Source organism: Rhipicephalus microplus, chromosome 7, assembly GCF_043290135.1.
Source record: "Rhipicephalus microplus isolate Deutch F79 chromosome 7, USDA_Rmic, whole genome shotgun sequence".
In the NCBI taxonomy this organism is placed as follows: domain Eukaryota; kingdom Metazoa; phylum Arthropoda; class Arachnida; order Ixodida; family Ixodidae; genus Rhipicephalus; species Rhipicephalus microplus.
This window is the reverse complement of record NC_134706.1, coordinates 86,226,031-86,242,744: the sequence shown is the minus strand read 5'-3', so window position 1 is coordinate 86,242,744 and position 16,714 is coordinate 86,226,031. Positions and strand designations below refer to the sequence as shown.

Here is a 16,714-nt window from a genome sequence, read left to right as displayed (position 1 = left end):
AACTACCAGCCTCCCTTGTCACGACACGAGGCTGGACGCCGGAGTTAGTAGTGGTGTTACATATAAAATTGCGCTAGGCGTTATTACTGGTTTGTTGTGCCTGCGAATATCCCTGAGGAACACGCTCGTTGCTTTCGTTTTAGGAGCGAAGCTCCTAAAGCCATGGGTCTCTTCATGCATGTCTCATGTGACCGGTTCGTGACCAACTGGTTGTAGGACTCACTCAGCAGGTGTTGCTAGTGTGGGGGAAAGACAGACAGACAGGCGGCGGATGGACGGATGGATGAACTGACTGACCGACCGACCGACCGACCGACCGACCGACGGACGGACGGACGGACGGATCGACAGACAGACAGACAGACAGACAGACAGACAGACAGACAGACAGACAGACAGACAGACAGACAGACAGACAGACAGACAGACAGACAGACAGACAGACAGACAGATAGACAGATAGATAGATAGATAGATAGATAGATAGATAGATAGATAGATAGATAGATAGATAGATAGATAGATAGATAGATAGATAGATAGATAGATAGATAGATAGATAGATAGATAGATAGATAGATAGATAGATAGATAGATAGATAGATAGATAGATAGATAGATAGATAGATAGATAGATAGATAGATAGATAGATAGATAGATAGATAGATAGATAGATAGATAGATAGATAGATAGATAGATAGATAGATAGATAGATAGATAGATAGATAGATAGATAGATAGATAGATAGATAGATAGATAGATAGATAGATAGATAGATAGATAGATAGATAGCAGAACGAACACAGACAGGCGGATGGATGAAAGCATGGACGGACAGGTGGTTGGACGGAAGGAGGGACGGATGGACGCACGGGCGGATGGATGGAAGCACGAATGGATGGACGCACGGGCGGATGGATGGAAGCACGAATGGATGGACGGATGGAAGCACGCACGGATGGACGGACGGGCGTACGGACGGGTTCACGAACGATTGGACACGCGGATGGACGGACGCTTCACCACACTCATCGTCATTCACTCCGTGGATATGCTGAGGGTTTTTTTTTTTTATATCTCGAGCGACAGATGGTACTGATGGTCTCTTACTAACTTTGACTGACTTACTCTGCCTGTCTGCATATTAACCGCACTCGTGTTTCCTGTATTTGAACATTCGCAGCTTCTCGTAGCTTACTGCATGTGACCGTCTACATCGCCTCTATTGCCTTGATTGGGAGGAAAGTTATGATTGGGCGGCCCTCGCGAACTTTTCAGACTTGCAGGCAAGTATTAGTAGCTAATAAAATGCCGCAGCAGCTTTCGGCAACGCTTTTCTACAAAGTTAGATTTCGAAGGATTGAAAAAATAAATGCTCTACATTACGAATTTTGCGATTTAGCGAAATAATTCGAGTGCCCTCATCACTTCGTTCAGTCGAGTTTCAACTGCATCGCGCTTTCATATTTGGTTTATAACTGCACTTCCCAATGAACGCAAGCCAAAACCGTTACTGGCCATCATTAGCTGCGTTTTTGATATGGAATAAAGCAAGTTAAGTTGGTTTTTGTGTCCCCTAACACTAAAGCCTGAAAAACAAACGTTTGGTTCACAAAGCCCGTTCACAGCACATGCAGCAAGAACATATGCAACCACACAGTCCATCAACTTAATGCACTGCTATTTGACACGTTTATTATTTAGGTAACCATTCTTTGTTCTTCCAAGCTTTAGGTGTCCGCTGAGGTCCAGCCATGCTTTGCTTCTGAACGCTGGCCCACGCATCGAAATCCTGGACATGAATGATAAACACAGATATGGCATTGCGCGAACAGACGAAATAAAAGCAGACACAATACGTATATAAAAAAGCTCTCATGCTTTCATGCTTGACTTAGCTGACAATCTAATTGTAAATAGTTTTGTCAGGTTCACTTTATCATAACTTTTTTTTACATTTTTTTTCTTCCCTCTCTGCTGAAATCTTTTGGTCCGCTTCCTCATCCCAGTACAAAGTAGCAATGCCAGCGATATACAGACGCCGGCAAATACCTCTGTTTTTCTAATAGTGTTTCTCTCACTTTCCCTTCATTCTAGAAGTGGTCAATTCATTGCAAAATGGTTTCGTTTAGATGTGTATTGTGCTACTCCTAACGACACGCAATGTTTGCGCGCCACGCGAATTCCAACACTAACCACAAGAAATGTTTCTGTTCATGGACTCTGACACAATGCTCGAAATTACGTTGGAGTGTTGGAAGCAACGTGTGTGAATGCGTATATCTGAACGTCTACGAGGTGACGTCAAGAGGTTGAGAGCACAGGACGAATACTTATAAAAGATGGTGTGTCACGGCAACACGTAGAAAGTATATGTAGATTCTGAAGTGTTCGCTTTGTTTCTATATCACTTTTGTTCTTCGCTCTACAGCCCTCACACGTGAATTTCAAGAGTACAGACTTTTGGGTCAGCTCATTGGTTCGGTAAATTCTACGAAGCCATAGCGCTAAAAACCCAGGAGCCAAGGAAGCAGACATGACTTGCCCTGTTAGCAACTCAATGTAGTCAGAAGAGCGAAACTAAGCCACATTGTGTGGCAGTGTAAAAAATCACTCCCCTCCGCTGAGATTTCGTAAACATTAAAGTAGCCAGGAGCTGCGGTGGGCTTTCATGTGCCGCTAGAATCTTTCACTTCAGGCTAGGGTTATAGGCGCACGTTAAAAAGCCCAGGTGGTCGAAATTTCCGGGGCCCTTCACTACGGCGTCACTCAAAATCATATGGTGGTTTGGGAATGTTAAATTTCAGATATTATTATTATTATTATTATTATTATTATTATTATTATTATTATTATTATTATTATTATTATTATTATTATTATTATTATTATTATTATTATTATTATTATTATTATTATTATTATTATTATTATTATTATTATCCTGAGGTGAGCTGAGGTGGTATAGGAGGCCTACTACACTCCTTGCCTTCTTTTAGCCTCTTTTCCATTAAATGAGATAAATAACGTTGTTTCTCTCTCTGGACGGTGTTAGTGGTGCACGTCCGGTCTATGAGCGACATCATGAATTTTTTCTTGGGAGGGGGGCAAATCCGTGTTGCATCGCGGCTGGACAAGGGGCAGATTGTTGTTAGGGGCAATGGCTGATGTGGCCTTGATGGGAGCAAATGCTCCTTGAACACCTTCCTGTCGACGCCCATGCTTCCATCCCCTTCCTCATTCCGCGTGTTTCTAGCTCTATGGCTTCCCTCAATCATGAGCTCCCTTTCACGTTTGGCCATTCGGAGAAAGACGGCACCACACTTCTTACCGGTGAGCGTATCGCAGTCCATTCGTTACACCGTCGGGCACTGGTCTGCGGTGACGCAAGCTCCTTCCTTGTTGCGGTGGAACCCGTCGGAGCAGTAGCAGCCGCGCTGGCAGTCGGCCGTGCAGGCGGGGCCGATGGTCTTCTTCTCGCAGGTGGTCTCGGCACACGAGCTGCTCACGCACACCTTCCACTCCTCGTTGGTGCCGCACTGCTGGCTTGAGCCTGCACGGAAACATTACCTGCGTTATGCTTTTGCGATTAATACGAAATGCCGGTGACCATAAGATGTATGAGGACTATCGCGATGCCACATAAGTCTCAGTGTCTAATTCCACACAGGCCCCGCCGCGGGGGTCTAGTGACTAAGGTACTCGACTGCTGACCCGCAGGTCGCGGGTTCAAATCCCGGCTGCGGCGGCTGCATTTCCGATGGAGGTGGAAACGTTGTAGGTCCGTGTGCTCAGATTTGGGTGCACGTTAAAGAACCCTCAGCTTAAATTGAGGACGACGCAGCGAGCAATGTAAAGAAAAATGGTAGGTGTAACCTTAAGAAACAAGAAGAGAGCAGAGTGGATTAGGGGACAAACGGAGGTTAAGGATATCATAGTTGAAATAAACAAGAGGAAGTGGACATGGGCCGGGCATGTAGCGCGTAGACAGGATAAGCGCTGGTCATTAAGGGTAACAAACTGGATTCCCAGAGAAGGGAAGCGGGTTAGGGGGAGACAGAAGGTTAGGTGGGCAGATGAGATTAAGAAGTTTGCGGATATAAATTGGCAGCAGCAAGCACAGGGCCAAGTTGACTGGCGGAACATGGGAGAGGCCTTTGTCCTGCAGTGGACGTAGTCAGGCTAATGATGATGATGATGAAAGAACCTCAGGTTGTCGAAATTTCTGGAGTCATCCACTTCGGCGTCTCATAATGATATGGTGGTTTTGGGACGTTAAACATCGCATATCATCATCATCATCATTATCACACCGCTCAGAAACGCGAGGTTTGAAGACACAAGCGATGACACAGTCGCGCCTAAAGAGCCTACTGACCATTAAGATGGAAGAAAAAGTGTCACATAGATGAACTGCCCGAACTAAAAAGATGAAATAGTAAAGATAGTGGCAAGAACAGCGGGAATAAGTACAAGCTATCACAGGAAAAGCAGAGGAACCCTCCATGACGACCACCTTAACAATTTTTCTTATAGGCGGGTTGCATTTTATTACACGCTCGCTTTCTTTTTCCTTTTTTTTTTTACAGTGGAGCTCTCTTGCTCGAGGTTTTCCGTGTGTCGAATAAACAAAGTTGTCCTCATCGTGAACTGGTATACCTTTTCTCTTCTTCCTCTTCTACTTCGGTCCCAGAACCGGCGCGCCGATTCGTTTGGCGTCTTACGTCATAACTTCGATGTGTGGCAGAACGAGCTCAAAGAGAGGCAAAGAGGTTGGAGGAAAGAGGACTAGAGAAATTTTCGGCAAAGTAGTTTCTTGGCGAAGACAGCTTCGAGCCCTCGTCTACCCTCAATTCGAAGGTGATCCTCGTAACTACTCGGCTATCCAGGCGCGCTAGCACAGCATACATCATTACATAGTGTAGCATAGAAGGCCATGTTGTGTTGGAAAAAAAAAGTGAAGGTGAGGAGAAAGCGTATAGAAAAAAGAGGGAAGAGAGTAATTCATACCACAAAAAGAAAGCGAGAAATAAAGGAGGTGAAAGTGTACATAGATTATGATTATTTGATACGTGTTCATACAAAACACTAAGACAGAGGAAATATGGAGGGAACAGGCTGACAACTGTCACCAATAGGGGCACAACGCCTGCCTGCTTCTTGGGAAAGGGGAGACATAGAGGAAAGGAGGAGAGAAAAAAGGAGAGAGAAGGGGAAAGTAAAGAAGGGGGGGAAACATACGCACGCAAGAAAAAACAGATAGACACATGAAAAATGTCTATATATGCCGCGCCAAGTCTGTTTTCTTTAAGAAAGTCTGCCCTTCATCCCTTCCGTTTCAAAGGCAGTGGACCCGGGTTCGAAGTGGAAGAGAAGAGGGGCAGAATGAGACAGGCAAATATGAATAGCGATAAGGAGAAATAAACTAAATAGAAACAGAAAGAAAAAGAAAATCGGTGCTAGCGTGGCTCTATTCAGTATGATATAGCAAGGAGGGTGAGACAGAGTGGTGTGGGAGAGGATAAAGGCTTAGCGAAGCAAGGAAAAGCTACGTGCCCAACAGCTGTCTTACACGACTGTCTTACACCCTATCTTAAACCCTGTCTTACATGACTCACTGTAAGCGCCACTAATTTTTTTTTCACATCTTATCTATTTCATATCATCATATTTGTTCCACATTGCAATAAGAACATTCAATGTGTGTTCAGCTTTCTCTATGGCTTCCTTGGATGTTCGTCAGCTGTGGCAAACAATAAATCGAGCTTTTTTTCTTTCGTAGTTTTCCGCGCCCCACATTGAACGCCTTTCATATGCGACGAGTTCACGAAACTTGCGCCCTCTCCAAAACTTAAGAATCAGGTAAGCGACAATAAGACGCCACACCTTGCTGCGATGGATATGCTCGGCGGATTTCGTGGCCGTCTCGTCCGTGATGCCGTCTCTTCGACGACAGCTCGCCGATCGGGACCCCACTTTCACGGAATCCTCTAACCGTCTCCCAATCTTAATGTTTACTTCCCTCTCTTAGTCAACTCTTATCCCTTCTCTCGTGAGGTACTGCTGAGGTGTTGCACTTTGATGCAGGCATGTTTCGGCGCTCAGTTTTCATTTTTCCTGTTTAAAAATCCCTACCTTCCCCCCTCCCCCCACTTACCGAGATCTGGATCCGCGGACGGGCACTGGTCGACCGTGACGCAGTTCCCTTCCGCGTTACGGTAGAATCCATCGGCACAGAAGCAGCCGTAGCGGCAGTCGTACGTGCACCCGGGACCCACGATGCGCTTCGTGCAGGTCGTCTCGGCGCACGTGCTGCTCACGCACTGCTTCCACACCTCGTTCGTGCCGCAGTCGGCGGGATCGGGCGGGAACTTGAACACCGGCACGCCGCTGTCGCCATCTGCGCGCGTGCGCCAAACATAAGATAGATTAGGGTTCATAGCTGGGCTAGTCTGCTGGTGAACATTGTGTAGTTGTGAAAGATTAGCGGGGAAAAAAATAGGGCAGCTTTGTGGTCTCCGTGTGCAGTGTACTTTTTCACACTGTTCAATTTATTCATTTAATTTTCATCTTTCTGAGCAAGGTGACAGCAATACCATAGACGTGCACATGAGTATCTACACGTTTTATCAGCAGCCTGGTGGTAGGTATGCATACAATGCACTAGCGGCAAAATACCACTGTGGTATCGGTTGATTGTTTGATTCATTGAATGATTGCTTGATTTCACACTGTAAACAGTAGCCATAACATAGGCATACCGGCAACAAATATAATCTATATTATGAACTATTTTTAATGATTGATTGGTTGATTGATTGATTGATTGATTGATTGATTGATTTCCACGCTGCAGTGAAAAAGTGTGCATATTATACACATATACATAGTAACATAGATATGCACCAAAGGTAAGACATATTTTAGGTTTTCGTTTGTTAATATATCGATTGATTTTGTGTTTACAAGCACCATGAATTAACAACATCACAAATGCAACAAGAGTTTGTTCTTACCTAACGATCACATGTGCTAACGCGTGCCTGCACTAACTATTAATGAACATCGAAATTCGATGCCTTCTCCACTCTTTACTCGAGAAAGGGCATCATGTGACGCTTCAATGGCTGCCAAGTCATTGCGGCATCATAGGGAACGAACATGCCGATACTGCCGCGCGGGCAGCCCTTGAAGGAACACGAAAAGAAGCCATACCACTTTCGAGGACTGATGCTGCCGGTAATCTTCGACGACTTGCGCGTGAAATCACGTTTTCACTATGGTGCCCACCAAGCATCGATACGAATCGTCAACACCACCTGTCCTATTTGATGGCTCTCCGCATGCCCACTGGACTCGACCGAAGAGAAGCCACCCTACTTCATCGCGTATGGCTAGGAGTGGCATTTACAAAATCTTACTCCTTTGTCATAGGAATGGCCGACAACGCTCTCTGCGATGCCTGTCATTGCGAAGAGACGTTACACCACATCCTGTGTGACTGTCCATTGTATGAAATCCAGAGACAGTCACTGGCGTCTGCTTTTGCGCGCATCGACAACAGCCAAATGTCTGTGGACACTATTCTGTCAAGTGCCCAAGAGAAGACACTGCAACAGAAGGCGACGAAAGCTCTGTTGAAATTCCTACGCGACACCGACTTGAACAAGCGACTGTAACAGGAATGTCACACACCGCGAAAGACAAGACTGGACTATGACTGAGTGTGCGTGCATGTGCTGCCGAATGTGCTGTTTCTATATTCCCTCTCTGCTCTCTTTCATCTCCCCCATCCCTCCCCCATGCGCAGGGTAGCAAACCGGCTGCCTATAGGCTGGTTAACCTCCTTGCCTTTCTTTTCCCTCTATTTTCCTTCCTTCCTTCAACGTCATCGTTAGCGTAGGGTATAGCCTAAATAAAAGAAAACGCTTATGGATTCAAGTATTTTAACATCTTCGCCACGTTATTGTGGACGGCTCTCAACCTTCTGCGATAGAAACACCTCATTGGTCTCAAACAGACTGCTCTGTCAGTGGACTTTACTCGGCTATACATTCCTCATCACACTTTCAAAAGATGGTGGAAAGGTGGAGCGTAGATTATGTCTTCGGTTTCCGCACTAACATTCAAGGATCCGTCAGTAATTTCCTCCTTCGAAAACGAAACTATAGCACCATCGAATCGGGAAACGGAAATGGTCAGTGAACGTTCGGAACCACAAAGCGTTCTTCGAATAACCGGCTATAAATGCGCTATCGCATGTCCATAGCTGTAACAAAACACTGGCTGTCAACCTTACGTCACCGCCTTGATTCGTCGACTTGATTTCTTCTGAAAGCGTCAATTATAGGATGTCACCTATCCCCGCCTGCTTTAGAACTTTCACTTCTGCTTCGCTCTCTGTTATAGATTTATACCTATCATGTTGCATTCTAACACAGGTGGAGCCGTCTCTTAATTTGTCTCCAGTTTGATTCAATAGACCCTGGGCCTATAGCAAGGGCCGTCGGAATTAAATTATTCCCTACTTATTCCTAAAGTGACAAGGAAACATTAGTTTGTTCATGAGCGTGCGACCAAGAGAACGTTGACAGCAGCATGACTCAGCAAGCGGGTATCAACGCAGTGCGTCTGTTAATTATGCCACGATAACGCTAAACTTCAAGTATTTATACCTGTGTCAGCCAAGCACACCGCTACAGAGACCACCACCAGGACCACGAGGCTCTTCATGGCTGATGTTCGTCTTCGCACTCGTTCACTACAAATAGTGTGAGTCGATCGACGCTCGCGTTTTTTCTTTGCTCTCCGAGGCACAGCGGATGTCGGGGATCAAACATGCCGCTGAAAGAAACAAACTTCCAATCTTTCTGGCGCAGACGGGGTGTCGCGAAGAATGCAACGGAAGTAGCTCATATCTCCCTATACAAGCATTCTCGTATGGTTTCAACATGTTGCTCACACCGCTGTCATTGCAAGCATTATCGCATACGACTCGTGCTGTCGCGCAGTAATGAGTTACACCGGAAATGACCTCCTAAGATAGGACAGTCTCGACTGCTCGGCCACTCTCTCCCCGATTGAACGCGTTGATCACATGGCGTCACTATTGTCGCATGGTGTCGAGTGCCGATGGGGCCACGTGCCGTTGCCAAAGGAAGCAGCAAATTGAAACGCAACGCACGCCCTGATAACTTTATACGAAAACAGGGGCAGATGGACCAGACGGGAAGCATTGTTCGCGGTGTTCCGTTTGTTTTGACGGCTTCTACACCAACGTCCTACTCGGTGTAGCAATGAACTCTGCAGAATCCCGTTGACGCCGTCTCGCCGCTACAGGAGGACTCGCTCGAGAGTTTGTCGTGACGTGCGACTCGCCGAGATTGACCTGGGGAGCAGAATGGGAGACCCTTGACTATGCCTAACAAGCGAAAATGGCCGGCAGGTCCAGAGAAAATAGACTTTACTCACAGTAATCAGGCAATGTTTATCTAATTATACCAGTAATCATGTCATATCGAGTTCTTTCACCCTCTCATTCTCAGAGTTAGAAGTGTGGCGGTGTTTTTTTTTCTACTTTCACAATGGCATTCCTTTCAAAGTACGGTGTCTGACGGGAATGGTGAAAAAAAGAACCGCTTGGCGTAACTATCGGGAAGGGCGCGAGGGGTTCACAAGTACAGTTTTTGCTACAGTGTACCACTTTTGTTCGAAGTACTTTGCGCGGAATGCGTGGAGACGTAGAAAGGAGACACAAGGACAAGCACAATCTAGCAACTGATTTATTTTTCAAAAAAACTTAGGTTAAGATAACAAAGTGTGTTTCGCGCGAAATACTTCCATGAATTCGTTCCAAATAGGCAGGCTAGCAGTTTTGCTTCAATTTTGACCTATCTGGCTTCTGATAAATCATACCTCTTTTTTCGCTTTCGTTTTTGGCCGCTCAGACTGGATAAGTGATGCCATCTGGCAGTGCCCACTTCAACCAAGCAAGCAGAACCATGGCCTCCGGATATTGCAGAAAAGTGCTCGATGGCCGTTGTTGCTACTGTGGCTCTCGCTGCGTCCGCTCTGCTGCCACTGGTGTTGGCGGCGTAGTAAAGGTGGGCAACATTTGGCACGGCAACAGTGACGTCCACGAGGCCGCTTTCACGCGGGTTATTTGAAGTGCGCTAACGCGATGCGGACCATTGAAACGAGGTTTTATTTCAAAATAAGCACTTGGTGCAAAAGTAGCACTACGAGGTTTCTGGACCACTATTTCAACAATCAACGTCGACTTAATATTTACCTTAGTGTACCCCTAAAACTATAGCGGGTACCAATGAAAATCTGTCCACCGGTATAGTACACTGTAAAACCGTGCTGCAAATGTCTGGTAAAATGCACAGGATGCGTGCTTACCACGAGGTTCTTCCGACTGATCGACCGCCGAAGGTGGGCAATGGTCTTGCGGTACGCAGGTGCCGTTCGGATGTCGGTTGTACTCCTCAGAGCAGAAGCAGTCGTTCCGGCAGTCTGCCGTGCAAGGCCTGAGGGCACCGCGCACTTCCCCGCAGCGCCACTCTCCACAGCTGCTGCTCTGGCACTCCTTGAACTCTTCGTGGATACCGCACGGCTTGTGCTTTAAGGGGCCTTGTGCTGTAAGTAGTGAGACGTTAAGCCATAAGCTTTGAGAATCCAACGGGAAGTTCTCTAAGCGAAAAAAAAATATGTCCTTTGGCTCTCACCTTTAGAGAAACACGCTGACGCTCTTTTGGAGAGTCGTGCATGGACTCTCCAAATAGCATGCGTCCCACGATCCTTCAGAAGAGGGTTAACGTACCTCTCTAATGTAATTTCTACACGTCTTTTACTTACATGTATGGAGACTCAATGCTAGAGTGACGAGGATCTTAAGATTGAAACGACAGCCGCTTTTGTAATCAATATCGAAGAGATTACTCCGGCAGAACACACAACATATTGGAAGGAATGAAAGCGTGCTCCTTGCTCCTGCTTTCCCCTATGTTCCCTATACTTTCGTCTGCCCGATTGTGGGTTCGGTTAATAGCTGCCACCTTACAAAAGAGTGAGCCCTCTAACAGATTCACTCCTTTCATACTTTCATAGCAGGGCTTTGTCCTGACAGACTAGAAGCCTTAGGTGGCATGCATAAGTTTATTGGTCATCTGAGACCTCATGAGAAGATCACTTGTCACGTACTCTCCGAAAAATGTTTTATAGTTGCCGGTTGGGCTACGAGGGGCGCTGGCTAACACTGTATTAACCGCACATAAAAAACAACAAAGTGGCCGGGGGTGGAAGGGTAAAAACCACCTATGTATCTCTTTTGCTAGAACATCAGCCGCGTAGTTGAAAGTTGTGCGTGTGGATCCATCCTACCAATGTAAAGCGTGTTTTAAATGCGAACGCATTTCTTAGTCGGTCTGTGTCAGGCGTCCGTCGGGATCCGTCCAACACCCTCTCCCATAGCAACAGCTGCGAGCGCGCGGGCCCCTAGCAACTGGAGCTCCCACCATGTCACGCTTCGGCGTCGGCAGCTGTCAGCAACAGCTGCGGGTGCACGCGCTTATCCTCAACCCTGGCAACCGGAGCCTCCACCTCCTTGACTTGAACGTGACTTGCCACCGCCTCAATGCAGTGTGTTTGAAACGCATTTTTACGTTTGTGTAGCGTTTGTGTTGATAAGACGCTGACATTACGTTCGCCAGGTACGATGACAAGTGCAATGCTTCGCCGCTCCTTCTATCGCCATTCGCTCTCTCTCCTCCCTGCGCCCCATTTTCCCCTCCACTCGCACCTAGCTCTCGACTATTCGCTGGTTAGGCGCCCCTCACGAACATCCAGAAATGCGTGCTCGAGACGCCGCTGTGAACCGCCAACTCCGAGCGGAGAATGATATTTGTTTTGTTCACTGCATAGCATAAAGTTTCTCACAATCACACCTAGAGCAAAATCTGGCGCTAGTGAGCTGCTGAATGCAAAGGATTGACGAGATACGTGAGCTTTGAACTTGACTCGGATTCGTATACCTCAAAGATTCGTCTGGCTTCACGTTAAATTGATTGATTTCTTACTAAAAAGTCCATGTAATAAGCTATTTATTTTTGTCATTGCACAAAAACGTGTTCTATTTAACACTAAAACCTTCTACGTTGATGTACAGCTTTACGAAGCGTGAGAAGTAACCAACGTCCGCTAAACTTGGCAGGCAGACAAAAAAGCGAGCGTTTTTTTCCGCCACGTTTATGTCATCTGTTTCTTTCGTTCTCCGTTTGGCTGTGCCGTCAAGGAAAGTGGACATTTATTTTAGAATATAATACGTGTGAATGAGATCCCCTAATAACGTTTGCTACAGAGAAGCTTTAATTAAGCAGTCTTATTCGCTTTTGAGCCAAAGCCTCGCTCAACACCAGCCAACACAAGCTTCTAAGACACATATAGCGTCATTCCCAGTGGTCCAACATCACCCTTAAGAAATTCGCCTAGACGGTGGCGCCTCACTTCTATCTAGGTAATAGTGAGAAACTCTATGCTGTATAGCATAGATTTCTACACAATGACACCTAGAGAGGAATCTGGCGCTGCGATCGTGTATCCCCATGGGAAATATGGGAAGTACAGGCTTCGGATTATATAGGGTTACCTAGCGAACTGTCTACACGCCTTTTTCTACAGTTTCAGTTTCGTTCTTCTAGCAGTGCGGGTAGTGGGGTGTGGTAGAAAGTGCTGAAGCCGTGTTTCGTGTTCGAAAAGGCTGAAGAACACTAGGTCTCTTGTTTAGCTGTGATGTTCGAGATTTAGGAGTCGTATTTGACAGTTTAAACGAGGTATCGTCCACTTACTGCTGTGCATAGATGTAGCGTCTCTACCTGTGCAGGATATTCCATCGAGTTCATGTTTTTTTTTTTTTCACAAGCGCGTCTTGCCTAAACTCATTTAAGTCGACTGCAAAACGTTGACGAAGCTAAGTGGACGCACCGTCAGGCTGCGCTGACTCGGCTTCATAACAGAACACACAGTGTAAGAGAACCAGAGGTGCGTTGGGGGCAGACCACTTGGACTGACGCACCTAGGTTTGCAGAAGACGAAACGTTAAGTGTTTCTCACTTAATACTGTACTGTTATTTCCATAAATAGATAATGCGTACTTTCGAGAAAAAGCAAGCATGCTTGTTTTCAATTGTTGTAAAGAATGAATCATTGAATCTTGGTGCCAACTCTGTAACACAATGGCAGAGCGATGCATACCCCTGTGGTTAAATTTGCCCAGGTTTCACTCTTGTCGCCTCGAAACGAAACTCTTTTGCAATAAAGTTTGCGTACAAATAAATGACGTAAGTTTCAATGAAATATAAGTTCATATCACTTTGTTTTACACTCGGAAAAGAAGCGTCGCGAATCTCAAGAATGTAATTCATCTGAAGCAGATTCGAAGCCTGTACTGCCCATAATTCCCATGGGGGTACAAGCGGAGCTGAAGTAGTGCGCGTAGACACTAGCGCCAGATTCCCCTCTAGGTATTATTGTATGAAACCCTATGTTGCATAGTATTTTTTAAATTAGGGCTGGAAACGCATACCACGTTTTTTGCAACAGAGAAACTCCTCGTGTGTCGAACGGCGCTATTGGCGGCACGGTGTAAGAAAAAAGAGCATTATTCTTTTAATGCTGGGTTCTCGCGTGAGAAACGCCCCTATGAACGCTACGCAATGCATTCGCATTTCTTCACGATTCCCGTCGGGGAGGTGGGGGCATTTTTTTTTCCGAATTAATTCATTTCAACATACATCATGAACTTTAAACTATATACGGTTTTAAAATACCTAAGAGTTCCTTTCCCCCAATGCTGTCTTTTGCTTGATTGTCTGTTGGTTCAGTTGGTTGCTGTTAATCAAGCATGAGTCTGTAGAGTTAACTGAAGGAATCCTGAAAGAACACAAGTGCAACTGAAGTACACTTACCGGTCTCTTCGTCAGCATCGGTGACAGTCAGGCAGATGAAGCCGAAGGCCACGACAAACACTACCGGGAACTTCATGCTTGGACAGTGAGCCGTCTAATCTTGTCTATCCTTTTATACTACGGAGAAGACTGGCCACACTGATGCTTCCGGTGAGTTCAATTTTGCCTCGTCGAACACATTCCCAGGTCTCCCTGCGAACAATCGCCTGTCTGTATCTGTACAAAAACGAGACACACCGGGTACGCTACGTGCACTTCGAGCGCTGCCAAGAAAAGCTGTCGAACGTTGGCATCACCTCCGACTCCTATTCAAAAGCGCCACGAGGAAGAGGCGTGTTCCAATGGGCATGTTTTTATCCCTGCCGTGACAGTCGACGCATCTTTAGTCCGGCTGGCGCAAGTCAACACGATCAAATTGGCGAGTCTACGCGACGCCAGGATTACTGCCAGTGCGGTGTTTAGTTAGAGAGTTGTGGGCGTGCCCAGTCTCGTGGTATAGCCGCCGGCGTTCACACGTTTAGTGTGAGGCACCGGATGGAACCGGTTTTCATGTAGCAGGACGAAGGCGTTCAAGGTGCGTGTGTGCGTGTAAAGCGTAACTGTTTAAGTATGAAATATTTGCAGACTCCCTTGCAACATCGTGCGTGCGTGCGCGTATGTGACCCTTGTACCAGTGTGTGTTTGAACGCGCGTGTGCAAGTGAGTGAGTGAGGGTGATGTGACGGAGTGAGACAAAGTGAAATGAGTGAGTGGGGGTGATGTGAGGGAGTGAGACTAAGTGAAGTGAGTTAGTGAGTGAGAATAAGTGAAGTGAGTGAGTGAGGATGATGTGAGGGAGTGAGACTAAATGAAATGAGAGAGCGAGTGAGTGACAGTAAGTGAAGTGAGAGAGTGAAGGTGATGTGAGGGAGTGAGACTAAGTGAAGTGAGTGAGTGAGAGAATGTGAAGTGAGTGGGTGGAGTGAGTGAGAAAGTGAGTGAGTGGAGAGAGTGAATTGTCAGTCAATTCCCGAGTGATCAGTGTGTGAATGAGTCAACGTCAATGGTCAGTTTTCGAGTTTGCTGAGGCATCCGAGGTTTTCGCATAAGTAATTCAATGAAGCGCCGAGTGAACCAAGTGCACCGCTTCCCAACTGCTTTTCTGGCATCGTCGCTATAAAAAGCATTCGTATGCTTCCCTTTCATACATAATGAGCAGGCACGGGCGCGTAGCCTAGTGGTGAAAACGTTCGCTTTTGGGTCGGTGGGACCTGTTTTTGGGGCACAGGCCTGAAAGTAAAATTTATTTTTACTTAGGTGAGTGCCAGTTATGGCTGATGACGGTTTTCGGGTAAGCGCGTCAGGTATTTTTTTTTTCGTGGTGGTGGGTATTTAGGAAAATGGGCCATAGGTACGTATCTGGCAACGTAACATAAACATATTATTTCACTTCTCAAATCCGCTGTGACATGAATTGACTCTTGACTTCTTCCCTAAGTGACTCCTGACTTGATACGTGCACGACTCTATTAAAAGAGGCATGTTGACTCTCTTTTGAGATCATATATTCTCTTAGGAGAGTCTCGCGACAATCGATAATTTTCAGGCACTCACGAGATATTTAATGTGCACCCTTAATAAAAAACGTCGTACAAGTGGCAAATTCTGCACTCACCGAGAAGTCTAATACTCGATCCTATCTTTCTTTTTCTGTTTCGCCGTGCAGTGAGTCGTTTCGCGACAACCGCGGGGAAAAAAGCACCTGCGACGAATCTGTACGTAACAACGTCTTGTTGTAAATACTCACAGGCAAGTACGAGAATGGCGTGTCAAAAAAGCGGTTATAGAGTGTCTTACGCCCACATCTCGCGGCAAGCCACCGAAGTCTCTATCATAAATGTAGACACCCGAGCAGCGAGCTATGTGAAAAAGAGAAAAACAAGGAATCTCTCTCTCTCTCTCACACACACACACACACACACACACACACACGTGCGCGCACACGCACACACACGCACACACACGCACGCACACACCCAAAAGGAAAACCAAGAAAACGACCACCGCCCCAACGGAAATCGCGCAACAAGGAGTTGTTGAGTCGATTACGTTTCGACAAGGTCAAAGTTTCGCCTGTCCGGTACGAAGGGCACTCGCTTGAAAACACGTAAGACGTGTTCGGCTGCGCTGCCAGGCAAACACCGGCGCGACTTTTGCATTTCCAATGACACTTTCTTCTATGTAACAGGAGACACAACCAGAAAATAAATTCATTGAAGCGTTCTCCTAGAAACATTCAGTAGAATAAGCTTCAATTGATTGTTTTTCTGTCATCTTTCAGGAGAGTTCAATCAGTCGAACAATCAATCTGAGGAAAAGACAACGATGCAACCCAAGGTGAAGGAAACTAAGACTATAGAAAAAAATCCAGTACTCTTGTTTTAGGGGCGAAGCTCCTAAAGGCGTGGGTCTGTCTATCGTTTGTATGTATGTGCGTGACCACCTATAGTTCCATTTTTGCCAACTGCCCACTAATTTGCCCTTGCCAACAACACACTACGCTTCATCACCGATCCACTGCTTCACCGACGATAAAGCAAATACCGTTTAGAAGTAGCTAATATGAAATTCAAGATGATTCTTTACTTGTATACAGGTGTGCGCTCAAGAGCTATAGACTGTCCCACTGTGTCCGTCCCTTGTTTGAACGTGACCACCTATGGTTCAAACTTTGCAAACTGCCCACAATCTCGTTTTAGCAAACG

At 46.2% G+C, this 16,714-nt stretch overlaps 1 protein-coding gene across 1 annotated transcript in view; it reads right to left on the bottom strand.

Annotated features, from left to right (window-relative positions):
• LOC119179492 (uncharacterized) overlaps positions 1-14,774 on the bottom strand; it is a 31,309-nt gene extending 16,535 nt beyond the window's left edge. Inside the window, exons 1-4 of the mRNA XM_075870054.1 lie at positions 13,971-14,774; positions 10,408-10,644; positions 6,161-6,403; positions 3,362-3,556 (exon numbers count right to left, since the gene is read on the bottom strand). Coding sequence (XP_075726169.1) covers positions 3,362-3,556; positions 6,161-6,403; positions 10,408-10,644; positions 13,971-14,046 — 751 coding nt within the window. The 5' untranslated portion in view covers positions 14,047-14,774. The remainder of the gene's footprint in view (positions 1-3,361; positions 3,557-6,160; positions 6,404-10,407; positions 10,645-13,970) is intronic.
• Between the last annotated feature and the right edge of the window lie 1,940 nt (positions 14,775-16,714).